The sequence below is a fragment of the Ailuropoda melanoleuca genome, chromosome 11 (assembly GCF_002007445.2).
Source record: "Ailuropoda melanoleuca isolate Jingjing chromosome 11, ASM200744v2, whole genome shotgun sequence".
NCBI lineage: Eukaryota > Metazoa > Chordata > Mammalia > Carnivora > Ursidae > Ailuropoda > Ailuropoda melanoleuca.
This window is the reverse complement of record NC_048228.1, coordinates 81,301,232-81,323,613: the sequence shown is the minus strand read 5'-3', so window position 1 is coordinate 81,323,613 and position 22,382 is coordinate 81,301,232. Positions and strand designations below refer to the sequence as shown.

At 39.7% G+C, this 22,382-nt stretch overlaps 1 protein-coding gene across 2 annotated transcripts in view; it reads left to right on the top strand.

The window, feature by feature from the left end:
• DTHD1 (death domain containing 1) overlaps window positions 1-22,382 on the top strand; it is a 66,215-nt gene that overhangs the window by 38,611 nt on the left and 5,222 nt on the right. For both annotated transcript variants that reach the window (XM_034672294.1, XM_011236985.3), the window contains exon 9: window positions 21,109-21,166. In XM_034672294.1, the coding sequence (XP_034528185.1) occupies window positions 21,109-21,166 (58 nt within the window). The remainder of the gene's footprint in view (window positions 1-21,108; window positions 21,167-22,382) is intronic.

The following is a 22,382-nucleotide window of genomic DNA, read 5'->3' as shown; positions in this document are numbered from 1 at the left end:
GAAACAAGGCAAGTTTCAAAAAACTCTCAAAGATTTTTTTTTTAGGTGGAAGGAAGTGGTGTGTGCGTATGTGTGTGCTTCTGAAATCGCGTCACAAGGTGACTGCCATTTGGTTATTTGTGCTGTGTTGAGTTGTGACTGCCTTTAGGTCTTCCTGTCTGCTTGGAAGTTTTGCTCTGAAGGAGAGAAGGGTTCTGGGTCTGGTGGCTGTTTCTGTGGGATTCTGTCAGGGGCCCTACATTCTCAGTCATACCTAACCTACATATTTACGTAAGCCATCTGTTGACCCAAGTTTTGCTTAGCCTGAACTTCCTCTTTTTTTTTAACTGAACCCATGGCATGTGATTTCTAGTAAATAGTGATACTGCTTCAACCCCTACTTTCTCACCACATTAAATAACTTGCTTTGTCAAAGGGAGGAAGCAGGCAGAGGCTGGCATACCATTTACTCCACAATCACCACCTTCTCACCACTTTGGACTTCCAGGGCCATCTCCCTGCCCTGTCAGGAATGACTTTTTTTTTTTTTTTAATATGATTTTTTTTTTTTTTTACCTAAGCATATGAAATACTATAAAGAGCAATCTCAACTATATCAATGAGAAGATCCAAAGCTATGGAAAATTTTTACATTCATGGGCTCTTCAATTCTACTTAGGTTTTTTAGTAATAATTTACAAAGTTATTTTAAGGTTCAAGAATGACATGGAATTTCATATCCCATTGCGAGCTATGAAGAAAGCAGATTTTACTAGGTGTCTGCTTTTCAAATAAAACTGGATAAGAGAGATCAGAGTTCTGTTGGCTTTTATGTGTGTGTATTTGACAGGGGGTGGTTGGAGGGGAGGCATCATGAACCTCACGGTGATTTTGGAATTTTCTGTACCTTAGTTTCATGCTTTCCTCACTAGAGTTAATTGTCACAACATGTATGTTGCTTTATGCTCCACTCCTATCAATTATAGAAGAAAGTCACTAAAATCTTGGTAAGTAGAGATATCATGTCAATTTTTATTTTTTAACCTGTGAAAATTTTACAAAGCCTTCTCCCTCTTTCCAGTGTTACAGTACTGGCCTTCCTTGGCTCTTTCTTGACATGCCTTCCATGCCTGCAATTTTACCTTCCTCTAAACCATTAGAATGACCTTCAAAGACAGCCTTGACCACGCCACTGAAAAATCTACTTTATATTGTATATGAGGTGTTTAAGGAAGAATATGATCAAAACTGGTTTAGTCAGAAACAGCATCTTTTTTTGGAAGGGGATTTGCCTACCAATTTAATCAGAAAAGAACCTTTCCCTCTCTTGCTGCTTTCCTTCCTCTTTATCTACCCCTCCTTTTTCTTTTTCTTCCCCCTCCACCTCCCCTCTTCCCCATCCCTTTCCCATCTCTTCTCCCTTCTCCTTCTCTGTTCCTTCTCACTCCTCCTCACTCCCCCTCCTTCACTGTCTGTTCATACAAGGGAAGGTTTTCTCTGCTCAGCGGGCAGTATAACTAAACCTGGAAATGTGCTCCATATTGTCCTATAGATTTCAAGAATTCTTTTACAAAGGAAACACATACATTCTTCTCTCTCTGAGAAAATTTTAATAAAAGAAGTAATTGATACATTTACATGTATTCTCCTAAAATTGTAAAATTATTAAGTACAAAATGACGTTCACTAATTCAAGCTCTTTCTATTTCATGAACTCCAACTATAATATTTCTCTGTAGAAATATCAGCCAACATGTCAATTAATAAATACGAATTAAATGCCAACAATATATGAGATATTATGTAGGCCCTAAAAGATAATAGTAATAGTGGTCAAAGCCCCAGCTCTCAGAAATTACAATCCAGTTCAGGAAATAAAGCATAAATACTTTAAAAGTTATAAAACAATGTGAGAGATAAATAATAATTGAATATAACAATCTAGTAATATCACAAGACAGGAACTGATGATTAACTGTAAATGAATGGCCAAGATGATAAGTGCTAGGACATTTCAGAGAAGGGACGGATTCCTGTAGCTGAGCTGACCTGGGACACTTCACAGAGCAGGACCCATGGAGAGAATGTCTAGGTTCTGGAAAGGAACAGGGAAAGAGGCAGTGGGCTCCACACAAGAGGGATGGCATGAGCTGAAACTTTGAAGTGGCAAAGCATAAGATATGTTTCAAGAAAGGACAACATGTAGACCTGTGTGGTTTGAGTGGAAGGTTTGGAAAAATCACATTGGAAATAAATTGGGGAAAGATTATAGAGGGCTTTGAATGCCTTGTTACCTCAACCAAATGTCTCTGTGAAATTTTTATAAGGTCAAAATCTGTCAAAAAAATGTGATTGATTTCATGATACAGAGAACATGTGTGAAGTAGAGATTCAAACCAGAGATCCTTGGAGTATGAGCAAACAAAAAATGTATCTCAGCCACTGGTATTCTTGGAATGTGAGGCTTTAACTGAGGTTGGAGAAGTAGGTATCTAATCAGTGTATAATTAAGCTTATCTTTTATCCTATAAGTAATGGCAAGCCATTGGAAAATGTTAACCAGGAGGGTGACATGATCGAATTTTGTTAGCATATCATTGCGATAGTCTGTAGGGATAACTTAGAAAGAGGTGAGCTTAGCCACAGTACAGAAAAGGGCTAATGAGGTAGATCATGGGAGAGAGGGCGATGGCCTGATGTTAAGCCCATGCCAGTAAGGAAGGCAAGCAGAGAGCAGAGTCAGAGAGATTTAGGATTTGGGACCAACTGGGCTTGGTGATGGAGGGAACTTGTGTGGGGGTTGGGAGGTAGTTGTGAGAGACACTGAGAGAGAGAGGCAGTTGTGGAGGGAAGCTTTTGAGGGTGGCCCCCAGGACACTGCTTTGAGCGATGGTCCTATGACACGACGTAGTATTTCATTGACTTTAGTTTGGAATTGTGTTCAAACTTCCATTGCATCTCTATTTCCCCAAACATGGCCCTAAACAATAGATGGTTGTGACTTTCTCCTTAAAGGCTTATCACCAGCCCCCTTTACTACTCTACACCACACAACGGACAGGGTGGTTTTCTAAAAAATAAATGATTTTTATCAGTCTTCTAAAACTTATCAAATGTCACTCTATATCTGTTGATCAAGGTCCAAGCCACTCACCCTGGTGCATAAGGCCCTTCACAAAACCCCGCCACTTACCCTCAACCCCTTCATATTGCATTTACCAGACTGCTATCTTTTGCTCCAGTGCTGGAAGGTCCCATTTCTTTTAGACATTATGGTCTTAACTACCTCAGAGTTTCTTCCCACAGCTGCTCTTGGGACAGCACTGATTCCACACTTAGCTCTCTTATCATCTCTTTAGAAGAAGCCTTTAAATTTCCCAGGCACAATTAGGCACTGCCCTGGATCTGTAACCATAGCTCTTTGAAGATATACAAAGGAATAGTCTCTTATTTTTATTTATATAGTCATAACAGTAATGACAATAACTCACATTTATTAAGTTACCCACTACAAGTAACTTGATAAAGCATTGACACATATTAACTCACTTACTGAAAGGGTAGGCGGTTGAAGAAACTGAGGCATGGAGAAGCTTGTTCAAGGGAAAATAGCTGGAGAGTGGCAAAGCTACTGTGGGAATCCAGTTTGTCTGATTCCAAAGGTGGCACTCACCGTGATACCTAGCGTCTCCTTTGGTAACTGAGTTCCTTCAGGGCTGGAGGCATAGTCCGTTCCATTTTGTAATCTCATCACCTGGGTATGCATTCAATAATGTTTTCTTGAACTGTCTAATGCACAAATGAATGCATGCTGGGGAAATTGATAAAGCAATTGAAGGAAGAGTCTTAGTAGCCCACAAAAGCTTTACGTGTTTGCTTTCCCAGCTATTAGTTACATTTAGCAGAAGCCTGTCATGCCTTCAAAGCAATGACTAATGTGGGGATTTTATAGTTGTGGCCAGACCTGGAAGGAAGATGTTTGTGGCTATCTAGGCCTTTCCCTCTTTCCCGGTAACATTCATATCACTCTTTCTGTTGGAAAGGCTGCTCCTATCTCTAAGCCAAAAAACTAAACAAAGCAAAAAAATCAGGAAACTAAAAAAAAAAAAATTCTACAAAAGAATATTGGAATTAGATATTAGAATCTAATTTTAGAATCTAGAAATTAGAATATGCTAGAAAAAAACAAGGCTCAGAGTTGAACAGGCACTTTGACAGGTCTTCAGGATTGACAAAACCTCATTGGGATTATGATTTAAAAGTGGAGCAGTAAAGAGGAGGTAGTTTATATAAATTTGAACAGTGTTGTGTACGTCCGATCTGTTGAGCTGCTTTTAAGATCAAGAGTGTCTCACACATAGCTGCATTTAGGGATCAAAGGTATCTGCTTTTGCCAGAATTGCTTGGAATAGTGAGCAAAGTGTCAAGTATATTAGCAATAGTTAACATTTACCCAGTGTTTGCCATGTGCCACGCTGCAACTCTCGTATATGTACGGCTTTGCCCTTTGGCAGATTTAAAAAAAAATTAACATGGAGACATTAATTTCAAAATTGTATTTATCTATTCCAGACTGATTTTGATGACTTTTCTTTATTAACTCCATGTATGTCTTATCTATAGTTCCTGAGTTATCTAGAACCTTGCTCACTTTATATCTGTAGCCATCCTTGAAAGCCCCTTCCTTCCATCGGTCCCAGCTCCTTAGATCAGGTGGGGTTTCTGGAATTGGTCTATCTGGTTACCAGGGTCCTGAAGCTGTTTCCTTTGACTCCTTCAAAGGCTGAGAGATATTTACTCCCTTCCTCTTGACAAAGCCATAATCAAATTAAAGCCCTAAATAAAAAGAGCCATTTTCTAAGAAGTAATTGAAAAAACTAAAGAAAAAACAAAACATAAGCTTGACTGCAGTAAAATGAACACAGTCTTAAGACTAAGAAAGACCTGAGCTTAAACAAAGATAGGGATTGGGATTTCTTCTGGGATTGGTAGCAGTGTGGTTTCATTTCCATAAAAAGTTAATTTCTAGATTTATCTCCAAGCTAGACCACTCTCAGTCAGCTCTTCTTTCTCTAAACCTATTTTCCCCCCCTCTCTCTTACGTTAATCTTACTTCTCCGTGGGTTTATGCTGGTCTTCAAATTTCTCTGTGTAGGAGCACTTCCTTTTATTGTGTGGGCCGAGCATTTCTGCCTAAGACTTCAGGAAGTTCTACTCTGACTGTGCAATTACAATAACATCCACGATGAAAACAACAAGAGGATATGTATTGACTGACGTTGGAGTCTTTTAATTATTTTAAAAGTTTATGGGGTGGGAAGGGGATTTTCAATGGCACACAGAAATAGAGAGGATACATAATGAATTACATGGACCCATCATCTTGTGCCATTTTTTAAAAGGATTTTATTGATTTATTTGAGAGAGCGGGAGAGAGAGAGGGAGCATGAGCAGTGGGGAAGGGCAGAGGGAAAGGGAGAAGCAGACTCCCCATTGAGCAGGGTTTCATCCCAGGACCCTGGGATCATGACCTGAGCCCAAGGCAGATGCTTAACCAACAGATCTACCCAGACGCCCTTGCCATTCTCATTTCATCTAATACCACTGTTTTGTCACAGCTACTGTATCACTTTACTTGTAAATAATTCTGTATGTTTTCTAAGAGGGTAAGGACTTTAAAAAAACACAGTACAATTGTTACACCCAATGATATTAGCAATTATTACTTAATAGCATCTACATCCCAATCCATGTTTTATATTTACCTCCTAACTCCATTTTCTCTTTCTATAGTTAATTTGTTCAAAAACAAGTTTCAAAAAATGTCCACACATGGTGCTTGTGTCTCTGCCACAGTCGGTTGAATTTTCAGTGTAGGTCACATCCTTCACAGACTTTATCTCGATCTACCCCCAGCGTACTTGGGTGGTAGGATCCATGGTCTCTGTCTTAGAGAGTTTAGTAAGGGAGTGTAGATGACTTGCCTAGACTTGCACCACCTCCCAGGGCCAGAGGCTGTGCTACAACCCAGACTTCAAAGTCTTCCTGTTCCATGCTGTTCCATGTCCCCTTGTCCCTTGAGCAAGCCAGATCCTTGCTTACTTTACATCTGTCACTTTTATTACGTGTCATGATGCCTCTCCTCGTCTTTGCCCCTTCAGGGTGTTTGGCAATTCTAGAACTTTCAGAGAGCCAGACGGGTTGGACCTTTTGTTGAAACTAAGCTTTAAAGTGAGCTGCCGTAGGCTCGGATGGTGGTTTCCTTTGTTATTTGGGATATTTCTGCTTCTGAGGCAGAAGCAGATTTTCTCTATCATCTTGGTGTTAAAGGCAGAGTCACTTCGGAACAGCTCAATAAGGTTCTCTGTTTAACTCATGTGGTGACAACATTTCATAACACCTCATTTTCGGAGCAGAGATAATTGCTATCCCTTTCACATGATGAAGACTCCAGCTTTCTCTGGCTTAGGTTATAAGTTCACATTCTTTGCTTTTTGTTGATGATTTATAATGCAGATTCCCTCAAAATATTCACTATGGTTTTAAAAGAACAAAAATAACTTTCCATATATGTTTATAGCAAAAGATATGATTCCCAGCAAATAAAAGGGGATGTTCAGTTATACTGCTTTTTTTCCAAATTGCAAGAGTTTTTTTTTTTTTCTTTTTTTCTTCTTTTCTTTTTTAAGGATGGTAACACACCAGCTTTAAATAAAATGGATTCATATGGTGAGGGAGTTATTCCTTCTCTAATCCTTTCCCTGACCCTCTGAGTAGATCTCAAGTTAGTGTTAGCATATTTTCACATCTCTCTAACACAAAAGCTCCCCTGTTAACAAGCAGAGAACAATTCTTAGGCTCAGAAATCTTGGCTGGCAACAGAATTCAATAATACTGTTTTAATTTTATTTATTTTTAAGGTTTCCATGTGGTTATATAAGTGAAATTGTTTTTCCACTTATGACAGAAATATGTTTCTTTTAAAAATGTATTTGTGTAGGTTAAAAAAGTAATATTTTAAAGAGAAAAATATCAAGTAATGACAGCTATTATTTTGAGTGCTTATTACATACAATGCCCTGCTTTAAGTTTCATGATAGAACTCAGTGTTTCTGGGGCACCTGGCTGACTCCGTGGGTAGAACGCATGCCTCTTGATCTCGGGATTGTGAGTTCAAGCCCCACATGGGGTGTAGAGATTACTAAAAATAAATAAATAAAAATTTAAAAACAAAGAACTCAATGTTCCCTTTAGTGGCACTATAAAGCAGGGACAAGTATCATGCCCATTTTGTAAATGAGGAACACAAGGCGCAAAGGGAATACATTAAGATGACAGGTTTAATAAGAAGTATGAGTAGGAGCTGAGCTGAGCTCTTTCCCTTCACCCAATGCTGGCTCTCCGTCCAGACCAGTAAAATTGATATATGTAAATGGTGAGCATAAGACAAGAAGTACTAGAATGGTTGAGTGAACATCTTACGTTACACTTTCAACCTTCACTTTACATACAGGTTTTAACTTGCAGGTTAAAAATAAAGAATCTGTATTCTTACAAGTGTTCGTTTAAATATTTTTGGTCAAATTATTTTACCTCTCTCAGCCTCAGTTTTCTCATTTGTAAAGTAGACATAATAATAACTATCTCACAAGGTTGTTGATAGAGTAGACTATACCAAGATTATATTATATACTTTAAATGGTTAGAGTAATTATCTGTACCTGGTAAATAACAAAAAATAGTAGCTGATATCATTATCTGGAGGCAATATGATTCACTGTTTAAGATAGGGCTTCAGACAGACCTAGGTTTCAAGACCATGTTACCTTGGAGAAGTTACATCTGTGAAATGGGAATGACAGTAATTCAAACTATTGTCATGGGTTTGGAATGAAATAATAATAGTTCTGTATTGGTCTGTCATGTGTCCTGCCTGGTAGTCTCTGAGCTTCTTGGATCTGTGGTATCATCTCTGACATTCATTTGCAGAAATTCTCACTATTACTTCATATCATTCTTCTGCTCCTTTATATATTTCTTCTCCTTCTGGAATTTCTATTACATGTATGGTTTTTGTAGTTGTTCCACAGTTCTTGGATGTTCTGTTTACCTCTTTTTTTTTCTCTTTCATTTTTAACTTTGTGATTTCTATTGAGAGACCCTCAAGCTCAGGAATTCCCTCCTCAGCCATACTGATAGACCTGTCAAAGCCATTCTTCATCTCTGTTACAGCGTTTTTGATCTCTAGCATTCCTTTTTGGTTCTTCCTCAGAATTTCCACCTCTCTGCTTACATTGCCCATCTGCTCTTATGTACTGTCTGCTTTTTCCATTAGAGCCTTTAGCGTATTGATCCTAGTTTTCTAAAATTTTTGGTCCGATAGTTCTTTTTTTTTTTTTTAAAGATTTTATTTATTAATTCTACAGAGATAGAGACAGCCAGCGAGAGAGGGAACACAAGCAGGGGGAGTGGGAGAGGAAGAAGCAGGCTCATAACGGAGGAGCCTGATGTGGGGCTCGATCCCAGAATGCCGGGATCACGCCCTGAGCCAAAGGCAGACGCTTAACTGCTGTGCCACCCAGGCGCCCCTGGTCCGATAGTTCTAACATCCTTGTCATATCTGAGTCTGGTTCTGACGCTTGCTCTGTTTCCTAAAATTGTGTTTTTTGCCTTTTCGTATGTCTTTTTTTTTTTTCTTGATAACCGAACACACTGTACTGGGTAAAAGGAACTACTGCAAATAAGCCTTGAGTAATATAGTGGTAAGGTTTGGGTGAGGGGAGGTGTTCTATAGTCCTGTGATGGGGTCTCAGTGTTCAGTGGTGTTGTATCTCTTGACTATGAACTTCACATGTGTCCCTCAGTCTCCCTCCTAAAATCCCCATTCTGGGGAACAGGATGGCTAGGGGGCCTGGAGTTCGGTATTTCCCTTCCCCCATATAGAAAGTTAGAGGGACCTGGAGTCGGGCATTTCCCTTCCTCCATGTAGAAAGTTAGAGGGACCTGGAGTTGGGCATTTCCCTTCCTCCATGTAGAAAGTTAGAGGGACCTGGAGTTGGACATTTCCCTCCCCTCCCCAGTCAATGAGACTCTAATAAAACCCCAGCAGATGAGGCTCTGGTTATACAGTTCCTACTAAGGACAGACTTTGTTAAGAAGAACAGAACTCTCTGGTATATTTTTAAAAATGGTCTTTTCCCCTTCTTCCTGCTGGGAGCAGGGGGATTTTTTTTCTTAGCTTTCACTATGAGAACCTGGTTGATGTTCATGGAGGTGAAATTCCCAAAAGTGTGTGAGTCCGGCTTGACTGAGTCTCTCTGAAGTGTTTAACCCTTAGATCTGTTCACATTAAGCCTCCAGCAATTTATCAATTCTAGTTCCAGTTTCCTTACCTGGCATGAGTCTGGAGGCAGTTTCTGCTCGTGGGTTTCTGCTCTGGTAAGCTGTGATGCTCTGTATTCATCCGTCAGTCTCTTCAGTTTTGGGGACAGAGGTTCACCCTGTGGCCTCACTTGTCTGATGGACCTAAAAAAGAGTTGTTCAACGTTTTTACTTATTTAGGACAGAGTGGCAACATCCAGCTTCTTACATGCCTGCCTGGAATCTACAAGTCTAGCCCAGTTCTTCACACCAGCACATCCCAGCTCCACACGGATACTAGCTTGAATTTGATTTGGTGTTATGTTGCCCCCACAACTGCAGCACAAAGTTTTATGCTAACATTAATCATTTCTACCAGATGATGTCTTTGATCAATAGTCTATCTAACTTATTTACAATGCAAAGCCATTAAGAATTCTATAGAAGTTGTATGTTAGAAAGATGGAGGGTATACAATTTCCTATTATGATGCAATAAATGGGCTCAAGTTAAGCAAATGGCAGTCATTATGTAGTTGCAGAGACCTTTATGCAAGATAAAAATAGAGTGAGAGGAAGCAGGGAAAGCCAGTATTCAGCTATGGTATCATAAAGTCTTCTGGTAAAATCTGTGCTAAAGATACACAGAAACATCCTAATTATACATACTTCCCTGGTCCATTATTATTCATACACTTTCACTTGAATGTCTTCTAACTACAAAATAAATGACCCATTTACCACAAAACTCTGCATTAGGTGTGTGGAGGTAGGAAGGGTGTGGGAGTTAAGACTGGATGGAGGAGTTGTTGCCACAAGATATCATAATAATTAACCAGTGAAAGTCTCTTTATGCAAAAGTGCTGTAGGGTAAATATAAAATAATAACATCAGCATGGCATTTTTGTTCGTTTGTTATATGTTACTGACGTTGATTTGCTATGCTAGGTGGCATCCATGCTTGATGGTGCTTCTAGTGTCAGAAAGTTTTCACGTTACTTGACATCAAAACTGGTTCTCTAGGGGAAGCCCCGAAAACTAGCAGACAGGTAGAAATTCAAGAGAAAACCTCTACTTATTATTTCTGTATCTGCCCATAGCAATAGCATTACTGTGGGTGCTCTTAGAATTAGCACCTGTTACAATTTAAAATAGAATATTCCTTTTTTTAAAAAAAAGATTTTATTAATTTATTTGAGAGAAAGAAGAGAGCAGGGGGAGGAGCAGAGGGAGAGGGACAAGCAAACTCTGTACTGAGGGAGGAGCCTGACGTGGGGCTCAATCTCAGGACCCTAAGATCATAACAAGAGCCGAAACCAAGACACTCAACATACTGAGACACCCAGGTGCCCCAAAATAGGATATTCCTGTGGGATTCCAAGATATCATCATATTATGTCATTGTTTCCACTTAGCACTTCAATATATGTGTGAAATCATGGGAAGGATTTATCATTGTTCTGACTCCGCCTCCCCATTTTTTTTACTTTTATATTAAGTTTTGTGGATTATTGCGGTGATCTCTGCAGGAATTTCACCCCATCATTGCTGAACTCCCTCATTTGGTGCAAGTTTGTCCTGGGCTAGAACGGGGGAGGGGTGCACAATGATGACTTATGTTATCACACAATCAGCCCTGAAGGCAATCGTCAGTCAGGGCAGCTGCTTGCACCACATTGTTTCTCATTCTTGTTTTCATGCACATGTTTCCGGAGTGAGGTTAACTTAGTTAACACCAGCACCAACCTAAGCATCCTGAAAGCACAATATAATGAGGGTGAATCCTGGCCAAGATGGAAACATTGTGTTTCTTTCTAAGCCCCGTCAGAGACTAGATGTGAGCTCAGCTGTGAGAAGACCTGGAAAGAGAGGGTCTCTGATATTTTCATGTCATGGTAACACTCAGATCAGGTCTTGCTATACATAAAGCTACACTTAATGGATTAGCTTTAGTTACAAATGGATCTTAGGACAATCTATGTATTCAAATTTGGGAGGCCTTTCTGCATGCCACATGAGACTCTAGTTCGACAGGTGACTTTTGTTGAGTACCCATGGTGTGCAAGGAGCTCAACTAAGCTATTGCATTTTATTTCAGCTAAAGTACATTATTTTCTTTCATTTAAAGCTCACTACAAACCTAAGAAGTAGATAAGATAATGATAATAAATTCAAGGTTTAGGAAACTGAGGCATGAGTTGACTCCCAAGGGCCAACAATTGACAGAGTGGGGTTTAAGCTCAGACACACCCCGGAGTCCGCATGCTCAAGCAGCCTTGTATTAGGGAATTAATCACAGCGGGGTTCAACCCCCCACTCCCTCTCTCCGAGGTCCCAGCCATGAGACCTCCCCGGCTCTTGATCCTTGCTATCCTCACTGATCAGAAAGGCAAACAGTTCGAGCTCCTTCATTTTCCCCACAGTATTTTTGGCAAAGATAGATGAAATAACCAAGAAGAAAAAGAATTTGTAAATAACTGAAGCAGGCTCAATTCTGAGAGTTTCAGACTTGCCCGATAAATGGGTGCTGAGGGTTTACCAGCCTGGAAGATTATTTATATGAAAGTTGAGGTATTTTCTGGGGAAGAAATTAACCTATGGTCACTGGGGCTGAAATAACTGAGCAAATGTGATATGACCTGACAGAATTCCATTCACGGGGGTCCAGGTGGATTTGCCTAAAAACACACATACATATTTACATATAGCTGCCCCCTAAACAATGTGAGGATTGGGGGTGCTGTCCCCTGAACAGCTGAGAATCCACATGTAACTTTTGACTCCCTCAAAACTTAACTACTGATAGCCTACTATTGACTGGATGCCTTACCGATAATATACACAAGTTGATTAATACATATTTCGTATGTTACACGGATTATATACTGTATTCTTACAATAAAGGGAGCTAGAGAAAGGCAAATGTTATTAAGAAAATCATTAGGATTCCACCTTACACCAGTCAGAATGGCAAAAATTGGCAAGGCAAGAAACAACAAATGTTGGAGAGGATGTGGAGAAAGAGGAACCCTCTTACACTGTTGGTGGGAATGCAAGTTGGTACAGCCACTTTGGAAACCAGTGTGGAGGTTCCTCAAAAAGTTAAAAATAGAGCTACCCTATGACCTACCAATTGCACTACTGGGTATTTATCCCAAAGATACAGATGTAGTGAAAAGAAGGGCCACATGCACCCCAGTGTTCATAGCAGCAATGTCCACAATAGCCAAACTGTGGAAGGAGCCTAGATACCCTTCAACAGATGAATGGATAAAGATGTGGTGCATATATACAATGGAATATTACTCAGCCATTAGAAAGGATGAATACTCACCATTTGCATCTTCATGGATGGAACTGGAGGGGATTATGCTAAGTGAAGTAAGTCAAGCAGTGAAAGACAATCATCATATGGTTTCACTTACTTGTGGAACACAAGGAATAGCAGGGATGACATTAGGAGAAGGAAGGGAAAAATGAAGGGAGGGAAATCAGAGGAGGAGACAAACCATGAGAGACTATGGACTCCGGCAAACAATCTGAGGGTTTTAACGGGGAGAGGGGTGGGGGTTTGGGTTAGCCCAGTGAAGGGTATTAAGGAAGGCATGTATTGCACGGAGCACTGGGTGTTATATGCAAACAATGAATCATGGAACACTACATCAAAAACTAATGATGTGCTGTATGGTGACTCACCTAACATAATGAAAAAAAAAAAAGAAATCATTAGGAAAAGAAAATACATTTTCTGTGCTGTATTGTATTTACTGAAAAAATCCATGTATAAGTGGATCCATGCAGTTCAAACCTGTATCGTTCAAGGGTCAACTGTATACTAAATAAATAAATATATTTTATTAAATACATATAAACATATTAGATATTCTATGTTAAATACACAGCATATTAATCTATATTTAAAGCATCAGAAGCTATCAGAATAGAGTGCCATAGTTGTTAGTGAAATCTATTTCTCAGTTCGTCCCCTTGGATACATGATTGTGTCCTAAAGAGAAAGCTTTTAACTTAAAAAAGGAAGACCTCGTTCCCTAAACTCTGTGACACATCAGGGCACAATCAACATTACAATCAACATTACTCTACTGTCATGTGACGCGATGGGTAGGGAGCCGCTTTCTCCATTCCACCACGTCTGACCACAGGGCATACACACTAGGAGGGTTTAGGGGGGCCGCCAGTGCAGAACTGCTTTGCGTAGGAAAAAACGATGAACAAGCAAGAGCTCCATACGGAGCCAATCAGGATGCGGCGGAACGATGGCAGCGCAGCCGCAGAGCAAACCTATGCTGAGTGCAGGCGTGGACAACGGTGCTCATATGACACCTCTGGAGCCATAGTGCAGTACGGGTAGAAGCCATCATGGCCCACCTGGCCATACCGCACACGGGAGCCCCGGGAAGGGAAACTGCTGTGCCCTCAAGAGGAGCACGGGTGGCTGCATGGCCTGGCTGAACACTGAGGAAGGGGTACCTAGTGGCACAGGGTGGCTGCCAAGAGAGGAAAGCCTGGGAGACTGCTTGGCACACTTGGAGAGGACTGTGCCGGAAGCTAGAGATTCCGGAAGAGGAGGCGGCATCAGAGCTAAGTCGTCTGTGTGACCCCTGTGAGGTCATTTATGAACTAGCCATGATCATGAGTACTGTACTCCTACAGGGTTAGGTATGTAAGAAGCAAGCCGAATTTCACATTGGTCCTGGTATTAGAAATCTTCGTCATTTTTTGGATAAAAATATTTCTTTCATTCTTCTGTGCATTCGGTAGGATCCGTTTGGGGTACAAATTGATAACTGATGTAGGTCCTACTTGATAGTGTTTTTCTAGGTGCAGCCACCATACTTCAGTATCAGAGTCACCCAGTTGGCTTGGTATGAATATGGCCTTATCTGAGGCCCATGGAATCAAGCTGGGAGCTTTTCTTTTTTCTTTTCTTTTCTTTTCTTTTCTTTTCTTTTCTTTTCTTTTCTTTTCTTTTCTTTCTTTCTTTTCTTTTCTTTCTTTTCTTTTCTTTTCTTTTCTTTTCTTTTCTTTTCTTTTCTTTTCTTTTTTCTTTCTTTTCTTTTCTTTTCTTTCTTTTTTCTTTTTTTTTTTTGCCTTTTATTTCAGATTAATTTTCATGAACACTAAGGTTTGAGAACTACGGCTTTACTTTCTCAGTGAGTAGAAGATAAAATCCCTTGCCAAGAGAGTGGCAGTTAGGGGTGAGGCAGAGGTCTTGCAAAGAGTGGTAAAGCTTTGAAGTATTCGCCACAGGGAACCATGGAAGAATCTTCAGGGATACATAAAAACATTGCTGAGCAGCCCCGGTCCCCGCTGAAATGGCAGACCTTAAATTTATGATGATAACATTCCTCGTGACTGTCCACAGAGGGTCCTTGGGGCTTTGAGGTATTTCTTGAGGTACGGTGTGGCAACCATTTGGTAAATATAAGTACTGATATGAAAGAAGATATAGAAAAGCATATAATAGGTTCTATGAGCAGCATGTCCATAAATTGGTATTAAAAATTATTAAAGAAGACAATTGAGGTGATACAAACTTTATTTAATACTTCATGAACTAGACAGTCTCAGAGAACTACAAAATGGTGTGGAAGGCAAGACGCTTTTATAGGACAACTAAAGAACAAGGAAGCAACAAATGGGAAACATCTGATTGGCTGGGGCCACGTAGTCAATCTTGTTTGAGGTGAGGAGCCCAGAGTTGGCTCGACCTTTGGGGATTAGCTAGCTGGATATACTGCATTTCTGGTCGAGCAGAGAATTTACAGGGACACAAAAATTATCGAAGTTTTGGTTTTCTGATGTTGCACCTCCATCATGGGCCTAAAGATTTATTTAAACAGAGACACAGGGATGCCTGGGTGGCTCAGTCGGTTGGGTGTCTGCCTTCGGCTCAGGTCATGATCCCAGGATCATGGTATTGAGTCCCACATTGGGCTTCTTGCTCGGCGGGGAGTCTGCTTCTCCCTCTGCCTGCTGCTCCCCCTGCTTGTTCTATCTCTCTCTAAACAAATAAATCTTAAATATATATATGTATAAAAACAGAGGCACTGTCATGTCTTGAAAGGGGCCTCAACATGTAGAGCTCTGGTTGACAGCTCGGTCTCCATTTTGTTGCTGCTGCTTTGCCCACATGGATACTGTAGCTCTGGGTTAGCAGGAAAAATGCAGCCCCCGGTCATCATCAAACAATCAGAACCAGAGAACGTGGAAGTGCTGGAAGCTAAGGAAGATTGCAAGCAATTTCTGCTTCCAATCATCAGCAAGATGCAGGAGGACGTTACATCTTACACTCGAGTGCAGGGAAGAGCTTATATAAAGAGTAGGAGCAAGCCATGGAAAATGGACAGTCTGCTCATCCAAATAAAAACCCATGCGAGGGCCTTGGAGATAAGCACTCTGGATCATCTTTAGAATGCAAAATATGGAGTCTTGGAGTGACCAAAAAATGCAAAGAAGGCCAAAGAGATTCTAAAAATGGCAGTGAGGTATTGATGAACCTAGTCTAGGAGATAGAGAAAAGTACATACATTATCTTGGAGGATCAGCAGTTTACAGCCCGTGGTTTCTGCTCACCTGTTGTAGACTGACTGACATCATGGAGAAGCTGAAGCTAGAGAGCCTTTGTGTTTTCTCTTTCTTTTTCTCTTCTCTGTCTGCATGCTGTCCTCACTCGTGCTATGCTTCTGTTATGGTTGGTCTGTGGTTGATGACTTCAATATGAATTTGGATTGTTCAGTGTTTTGGTTGGGGAAGTAACTTTCTTTTTTTTTTTTTTTTTTTGAAAATGCTCTCACACAAGAAAATTAGGGCCTAGATTGTAAACTCTTGCAGGAGTCACATTTGTTCCTAGACTTTGGTTATTTCTAAAGGAGACGAGGATGCTATTGTCTATATTTTGAGACTTTAATATCCGGGTGAGATCAAAGGAGGAGGGATGTGTTTTCTGCAAAACTTAAACTTTATGTGACACACTGACATAACTGTTTGGTCAGTTTGTTGGACAGCCGAACTCAGCTTTATTTGACAGGAACCTAGAACAGAAGACAAGATCTTGGTATTCTATTCAGGTTGATGGAATCCCTTGATGCATTTCAGGGGATTCTGGGCATAAAATGAAAGAGATATTTACAAAGGCCTGAAGGGCTGGTGGAGTAAAGTGAGGACTGTCTACATTGGACCCTACACTGGACAGGGAATTGGTCTCTTCAAGGTTCTGTAAGTAGTCCAGTCATAAGTTCATTTACATAGCAGAACTGATAAGTACTTGGGGTCAAAACCCTACTATGAATGGAAAAAAAGTTGCCGTGTTAATAAAGCTATTCACTTGCTTGAAAAAGAAAAAGGATACAATAAAGTACTAAAAGCCAAACCGGGGAGAGAAAATAAACATCTATGAATGTCATTAACAGCAACACAAGGCAATATTATGTTAAAAGATAAATTGAGTGATAGTATCTAAATTCCCAAATATGAAACCAGGGATTAGAGTAGTTGATAAAAGAAGCAAAATTTGACTGGTGCCTTAAAAATATGGTAGGATTGGTAGGAGGAGATCATTCAAGTCAAGAGAAAATATCATCATATAAATAGTTTATACTACCCTATGTATACGATACCATTTCCAGCGCTGTGAAGAATTAATATAGGAACAAGATGCCTTTGGGTTCTCAAAGACATTCCAATCAAACAAATAGAGCCACGACTGATCATAGCAGGTTCTTGGACTGGTAAAACGTAATGAAGGGGAGCTTTTGAAGGTGCCATGGGAAATAATGTTGGGTAAAATAATAAATGTGCCCCAGTCCAGTTTTTTGGGTTGCACAAAAATAGATCAAGATGGCATATATATGAGCTCAACTAAAAAATGGTTTGCTTAGTTTTAAGAGTTCAGTAACAGGGTTGTATTTAGGCAATGCGGAAAGAATAATAATTGAAGGAGTCTCAACAATGATGGCCTATAAAACTCAAGACACAATACAATTTCAGGTGAGAATGGCTTTCTTTGCTTCCAAGTTTTTTAACCACTTCTAAATGAATGAGGCCTGCACTGCACTCACAGTATAAATAAGACACATCTGTATATATCTGAATTCCTTATGATTTTATACTGACGCCTTTGCAAGGCTCACGGTGAAGGGAAAACTGCTACTTACACCGCACTACACTCTTTACAAGGTAGGTGTGCATTATGGAGAGCTTGGGAGCCAGGTTTAGATTTTGCCAACAATCTTCCTAAGCAGTGACATGTTGAACGTGACATTTAAGAAACTGTATCCAGCAAAATAAAATACTCAATACAAAAGCAGGTAACCTTAGAAGAATAGCAAACTTTCCTTCACCAAATAGGTGAACTGAGAAGATGCCTCAATGACACCTTTGGATTAGAACAGGGAAGAGAGGGAAGGAGGAAAAAATTATAAAGTCAGGGCCACCAAGGAAGGCATCCAGGGAACCACAGGTCAATACTGGGAATCTGTGTGAGGGGATGGGACTTAGGACAAGCAGAGGCCTCCCTGTTCAGCCTGGAACAGAGAGTGAGCACTAGTGAGATTTGAAAGGTGGTGTGCAAGGCAAAAAGAGTGCACAGATGGGGCGCCTGGGTGTCTGAGTCAGTTAAACATCTGCCTTTGGCTCAGGTCGTGGTCCCAGCGTCCTGGAAGGAGCCCTGCATGGGTCAGGCTCCCTGCTCAGCAGGGGGGCCTGCTTCTCCCTCTTCCTCTGCTCCTCCCCCTGCCTTGTGTGCTTTCACTCTCTGTCAAATAAATAAATAAATAAATAAATAAAATCTTTAAAAATAGGGCACAAAAAACATGCAAAAAAAGAAAGAAAAGGGAAACAAGGGGAGGGGAAGGGAGCACCAAATGTCCCTGATGAGGAGGCCAAGTGCCTTCAAGTCTAAAGGAGCCCAAGACTTCCATGCTGCTCCTACCCACTGCTTCTCTGGTCGGGCACCAGCAGAAGGACAGGGCTTGAATTTTCATGTATGTGAAAAAATACATATATTTAAACACTAGAATCACTCTCTGCATCAAGATGCTATGAGATATTTCTGAAGCAAGAATGACCAAGGGGGGAAGATTATTTGTACAAAGAAAAAACACAGTGTCTCTTTGTCTCAGGCTCAATCCAGGCCATGTATCCTTTGTTGGAAAGATAGAATCTGCCTCACTGTTTAAATTGCTATTTCTCTCTCCCTCTCTCTCTCTCTCTCTTTTTTTTTTTTGGTGAGGTTTAAGCACGTAGTTGATGTTCCAAAAATTATGTACACTTACTTTGCAATTTCACAGTACTGATATACTTGAACTTCTGTTGTTCTTATGTTATTCCCTAATTCCCCCCATTAAAACTTCTTAATAGGAATTTTATATACATGTTTATGTGATGTCTATGACAAGAATACCTACAAAGTATGACATTCAGATTTAACCACTTGTACTGAAATCTACCTATGAACCAGCTGTGTGCCATGTATTAGCATAACACACTTGGATGACCCTTGTATCATTGCTGTGAAGTAAATATTTTAAAAAGAGTTTTTATTTTGAAAAGTGTTGAAGCATATGTGAGGACTGCCTTTGATCAGGCACTTGGCAATTCAATAGTTTACAGAGGAAAATATTCTAATATAAGAGAAACTTCACCTCTTGTCTTAAATGTTAGACGTATTTGTCTTTGAGAACGTTCTTACAGGAGTGAGGCATTTATAGTCGATGACATTTTCACAATAAAAATTGGTGCCATTGAAAATTGGATGAATACATTGTCATTAAAAATTAACTTTGAAGGGTACCTGGGTGGCTCAGTCAGTTAAATGTCTGCCCGCAGCTCAGATCATGAACTCAGGGTTCTGGGTTGAGCTCTACCTTGGGCTCCCTGCTCAGCAGGGAGCCTGTTTCTCCCTCTCCCTCTGGTACCCCCGCCCCCTCCCTCCACAGCTCATGTGCTGCGTTCTCTCTCCCTCTTTCTCTCTCTCTCGCTCTCAAATAAATAAATAAAATCTTAAAAAATTAACTTCGATTATCAGCCAATTTTCTGAAAGCCTGTATGGCTCATAATATATTAATTCATATGCTTTTATGTATATATTATGTTGACCATTTGGACAGTATTAATGAGAAATACTAGCTTTTCAACAACTTTATTGCTCATACCAGTACCTTAAGTCGGAACAGTGAAATATTCTTTATTTCATGCATACATGCATGAAATAAAGAGCATGCATACAAAACTTGTTTCCACTGTGAGTTACTACTACAGAACTTACTGTTACACGTGCATGTGCATATATGTAAATCTATGTCAGGTTTTATAGACAGCCTTTTAAAAACCTACATGAAACTTGGAAAATTATTTGTAGAAGATATTTTTTCCTTCAGTATTATCTGTATTTTCCAAAATTTTTCAAATAATTAAAAGGTATTTAAACTTGCTCTATGAAAAAAAAAAAGGTTTTTATTGAAATAATTATGGATTCAAAGAAAGTTGGAAAATAGAGTACAGAGAGGCCTGGGGTGTATCTTTTACTCCATTCTCCTTAGTGGTTACCTTTTACATAACTACACCACAATATCAAAACCAAGAAGTTCACATTGATACAATGTGTGTCTATAGTTCTAGGCCATTTTATCACCTGTGTAGATTGTGTAACCACTGCATTCAAAATACAGAGCTATTTTATCACACAAAGATCTCCCTTGTGTTACTCATTTATGGTCATCTCCCTCCATCCATAACTCCTGGCAATTTCTAATCTAGTCTCCATCTCTATAATTCTGTAACTTCGAGAATGTGATATAGATGGAATCATAGAATATGTGACCTTTTAAGACTGGAGTTTTTCACTCGACCATTAGGCAGAGGCCCATGCAAACTGTTGCTTGCATCAATGATCTGTCCCTTCTATTACTGAATAGTACCCCATAGTGTGGATGTCCCATAGTTTGTTTAACCATTTACTACGGCGGGAAATTTTAATTGTTTCCAGTTTGGGGCTGTTACAAAGAAAGCTGCTATGAACATTGTATACAGGTTTTTGAGATTTTTTTTTTTTTTTAATAAATCACATTTCAGAGTGGAGACCAGGAAGGTAAATAAATTATCCAGAGCACTGAACAGTTTTCCAAACCCTGATGTTCCTTTATCTCCTGTGTTGTTTCCATGATCCTATATTCACTGAGAACAAACTGTTCTACAGACAGCGGAGAAAAGTAATGATTATATATTTGAATATTCTTGATAAAATATTGGTTTTAAAATAGTATCTGCTCAAAAATGTGATTATTTTTGTCAACATGTATGGCGCACTGATTCACTCATTCATTCCCCAAAATTATTGTTAGAAAACCCAGGCCTTGCGCCGAGTGCTGGGGCAAGGTGTCTTCCCCATCAGGGCTGTACAAAAATAATGCATTTGTTGTATACAGGTAGTTTGCTCTATGTTTGTTGGTTTTAACAGTTTCAAATTTTAGTTGGAAAATATTTATTCAGAGTTAACATGCCTGCTATACTAATATTTAAACGTGTAGTCTTAAATTTAAATTCACTGAAAGATTTAGGTTAATATATTTTGCCTTATCTTAGGAAAGCAATTGCTGAGCACGCGAGCACAAGCACACAATCTACTTTTGCAAGGGGTGCAGTTCAGTTCTTCTTTCAAACAGGGGTGAGGTTCAGAGGGATTCTATTTGTAGCTTGTTCACAAATTTATGAATTCTTCTGCTTATTCTGTGTCCTTTTCCTCCAATAGCATAAAAAATTGATCAACCGTCCACAGAGTACCAAAAGAATTTCTACTGATCCTGTAGGTAAGAAATGTTTGCTCAGCCCTCCTTACAGTGACATTATTTTTCCTCTTATACTTTATATGTACATGAATCATTGTATGAAAAAAGGATAAAGTGACTTCGCACTTAAATAATCATTATGTTTACCAGCCTAATAAATGAATTTTCCTTTGGAAGTCATGCACATATAAACCAAAACATTCTCAAACATGGGTGTAATTAAAATTGTTAAAAATCTACAAGAAGGGGCGCCTGGGTGGCACAGCGGTTAAGCGTCTGCCTTCGGCTCAGGGCGTGATCCCGGTGTTATGGGATCGAGCCCCACGTCAGGCTCCTCCGCTATGAGCCTGCTNCCTGCTTCTTCCTCTCCCACTCCCCCTGCTTGTGTTCCCTCTCTCGCTGGCTGTCTCTATCTCTGTCAAATAAATAAATAAAATCTTAAAAAAAAAAAAAAGTTTGTAAAAAAAAAAAAATCTACAAGAAATCTGAACCCTGCTAAGGATTATTTTACTAAGATAACTAGTAATTGCTTAGTTTGGTAAATAAATGACTACAGTTTGTTCTGAAATGTTGACAATTAATTTGTGGATCAAAGTGTGGTCACTTCGACTCTACATTTGAGGTAAATAGATTTTAAATAGAGGTATGTTGGTATTAAACCATGAAAAAGGAAATGTTTAATTGTTGCTTGTGGTTATACATAATTCAATTATATAACAATGATGTAGACTTCAGGGTAGAATTTGACATTTTTATTCTATTTTAGCCTTTGAAAGAATTCATTTTATAATGTAAATGGTCACCAAATAATGTATTGGTCTTCAAATAATTTATTATTTGATCTTGGTCTTCAAAAGATATCAATGAGTCTATTTTGACTTCTGTGTCAGGCCCACCACTGATAGCACAGCGTTCCAGATTGTACAGAAAATGTGCAGGCTTTACTGAATTACATTAACTGTGAGGATGGACATAAATCTTAGTGTTATACACCGTCTTAGAGGCAATAAAAAGCATTTTCAAAGAAAGAGCAGGTGATGTAGAAAAACTAAGTTAAACATACCAAAGCCAAAACCCAGAACACCCAGCAAAGCAAATCTGAAAAAACAGCAGTAGGGGGGCACATGGGTGGCTCAGTTGGTTGAGTGTCTGCCTTTGGCTCAGGTCATGATGTCAGGGTCCTGAGACTGAGCCTGCATCAGTCTCCCTGCTTGGTGGGGGGTGGGGGTAGGGGGTG